Genomic DNA, 3,025 nt, shown 5'->3' on the forward strand with positions numbered 1-3,025 from the left:
TCCCCCCCTTCTTTTCCCTCCCTCCTTTCCTCCTTCATTCTCCTCACCTCCCCCCCACCTCTCTTTCTCCTTGTTTACCCAGCACACTTACACACGCTGGGAGAGAAAAACGTCAGCTCAGCAATTTTTCACACTTCCCTCAAACGCTCAGCAAGGTTATTTCCGGCAGAGCTGAGACAACGGACCACTAGGAGCTGGCAGTCTCTCCAAGGACCCCCAGCACCCCTCCCAACTGTGGAGTGAGAGAACCCTAACTGCCTCATCTGGCCACACCCCAGGGATGGGAGAGGCCCCTCAAAACAGGATAAGGTAGACCCTGTGTTTCCTTGGCTGCACCAGCTTGAAGGGTCACCCCCCGGACACTGGTACCAACTGTCTATACAGATACTGCCAAGGCAGCCAGGCCAGGGTGCCTCTCTTCACCATGGGGCAGGCTGCAAAGACTGAAGCCAAGAAAAATGCCGGGTCTCAAAACCTCTGCCACCCTCAGCCAGGCATCAGATGGTAAATAGAGCCCTATAGAATCCCTGACAATGGCCCCCTGCATTCTGTTAGGCATCTCCAGTGCCTCCCACACTTGACCTTCATAGAAGCTGAGCTTGTCAAATTTGGAAGGATACTTAGTTCATGCTATCTAAACTCTTTTACTGCTGGGGAGATGGAGGACCAGAGAAGGGAAGGCACTTGCCCAAGGTCACACAGCAAGTCAGAGAAGTAGAGCTCAGGCCTCCCAGAGTTCCAGGCCAGGTATCAGGCTATCAGGACAGTTTTGGGATTCCCTGCAGGCCAGGGAGCTGGTCTGGAGCCCTTTGGGGAAAGGGCCAAAGATAGAGGTGGTTCTAGAACCTCCACAGGAACACCGCTGCTGATGGCTTTGCCCTGACCCTGCTCTCCACCACTCACTCAGGGGCTCATTGTAAGCTCTTTAGGACTGAATTCAAGGCAAGGCACTCCTGCCTCCCTCCTGAGGAACAACCTTGCAGTTTTGGCTGTGCATGAGAAATGCTCTGGGCTTCTTTGGGTTTCCTCATCTGGCCTGGAGACAGAACCAAGGGCACCTCCCATGGGAGCCCAGGGCTTTTGTCAGTCCCCCATGGGATCCACATTGCAGTCTTGCAGGCATTTCAGTTTCTACCCAGCTCCCAGCACACACACTCCCTAGCCCTGGCATGGCCCCAGGTCCACCCTCTGTCCTGCCAGCACTCAGCCAAGCCCAGCCACATCTCTTGGCTTCTGTCCTGGACCCCAAGAGGCCCTGGGGTCAAGAAAAGAAGACAGTATAATAAGGAGTATGTGGGCAACAAGAAAGGGGGTTGGTTCTCTTGGCAGTCTAGGTGAAGCCAGGGGCTGAGGGACTGTCGCTATATTCCTGATCACTCCCTAATTTCTTTGACCTTGATGAGGTCACAGAGCCCTTTACCCAGCGCCCTCTTGCTACCTGGCTTGGCATAGTGATGGAATGTGGGTGAAGTGCTTGGAAATCCCCAAAGCAGGAGCTCCCACCCTCCTGGGCTCCTGCTTTTGCCAGACCAGCTTCCCCCCTTATCCTCAGCCCTTTCTTCTCTCTCTCTCTCTCTCTCTCTCTCTCTCTCTCTCTCTCTCTCTCACACACACACACACACACACACACACACACACACACCAAAGCTCATGCCACATGTGATGTCAGATTTCTGATTGCCAGATTTCTGATTGCCTCTTCTTCAGACACCTGCCCTGGTGGAGCCCTCAGCAGAGACCGGTTTTGTGATCCCCTTGATTGGGGATAGGGGCCACAGAAGCAGTCTCTAGTTCTTCCCCACACCCTTCAGAGATCACCCTCTTCTGGGCCTGAATGACCTCTCTTGTCCCCCAAACCCTTGTTCCTGCAGGAACTTGCTCTGAGAAGAGATGGACTGTGTTGGGGGTGGGGGACTTACAAGGAGCAGCAGGGCTGCCTCTGGAGGAGGGTGAGGAGCTGGGCTGGGGAGGGAGTGCTGCCCAGGGGCCCAGGAGCCACTTTGGGGGAACCCCTCCTAGAAATCCCCTCTTTTTTGCAGTCCCCAGGACAGGCCCTGCCCGTTGGCAGGCATGTGGCTGAGGGTAACAAAAGAGTTGCTGAGAGAGGGGCCTGAGAACACTTGTCTGGCATCGCCAGGGGGAGCAGGTTTAAAGGGAAGAGGAGGTCGCCCCCCCCCCCAAAAAAAATCTCCAGGGAGCCAACCCCATCACCCCAGAGACTGGTAGTCCAGGTTGGCTTACCTTCCCGGAGGGGACCACACTCAGGCAGCCAGTTCCCTTCACTCAGCCAGGGAGAGGGGAACCTCAGACCGCCTTGTGCATTAGCTCCCAGCATTAGCCCTTCATGGGCGTCCCTTTCTCTCCTTTCTCTCACCGCCCCTCACTCTCGCCCCTTCTAGGGCCACAACTTTCAAAGTCCGGTCTGGCGCGTGTCATGGGGATGGGCCGACCCTGCGACTTTCCCTTTGTACAGACCTAGCTCCTGCCCCACCCGCCCCGGTCCTCTGGAAGCCCCAGAGGCGCACACCGCACGGGAAGTCTCCTCCGGGGGTTCCCCTCTGCGCGCAACCCTCCTTGTAGCCCGAGTTGGGGAGAGCCCGAACCCCCTCCTCTTCCCCGTCCCTCCCTCCCCCCCCCCCCACCCCCCCGGGCCCCCCCCCCCTGCCCCACCCCCGCCCCTGATTGGCCTGCACATCCTGATCAGGGGGTGGGGCCAGCTGGCCAACCTCTTGCTTCCCCTCCCTCCAGCTGGCCCAGCCCAATTGGCCCCTATTGGGCCAGACCCCATCCGTGCACGAATTCATGCACCAGGCCTCTAGCATTAAATAACTAAATAAAATAAAAACTGTCAGGCTCCTGAGCCCAGGCCTGAGTGCTGCTCTAGAAGACAGCTTTGGCCAGCAGCCCTGGGAGCACGTAGGCGGTCTCCAAGGGGTGGTAAGTGGGGGCCGGCACCCCGCTGCACTGGAAGCCGTCCCCTTTGATCTTCTTTACCAGGAAGGAACGCGGCATGGTGCGACTGGCG

General features: G+C 57.5%; 1 protein-coding gene across 1 annotated transcript in view; it reads right to left on the reverse strand.

Annotated features, from left to right (window-relative positions):
• SRXN1 (sulfiredoxin 1) overlaps positions 1 to 3,012 on the reverse strand; it is a 27,661-nt gene extending 24,649 nt beyond the window's left edge. The window contains exons 1-2 of the mRNA XM_014546548.1: positions 2,903 to 3,012; positions 383 to 387 (exon numbers count right to left, since the gene is read on the reverse strand). Of these exons, the coding sequence (XP_014402034.1) occupies positions 383 to 387; positions 2,903 to 3,012 (115 nt within the window). The remainder of the gene's footprint in view (positions 1 to 382; positions 388 to 2,902) is intronic.
• Positions 3,013 to 3,025: the final 13 nt, after the last annotated feature.

Source organism: Myotis brandtii, unplaced genomic scaffold, assembly GCF_000412655.1.
Source record: "Myotis brandtii unplaced genomic scaffold, ASM41265v1 scaffold450, whole genome shotgun sequence".
NCBI lineage: Eukaryota > Metazoa > Chordata > Mammalia > Chiroptera > Vespertilionidae > Myotis > Myotis brandtii.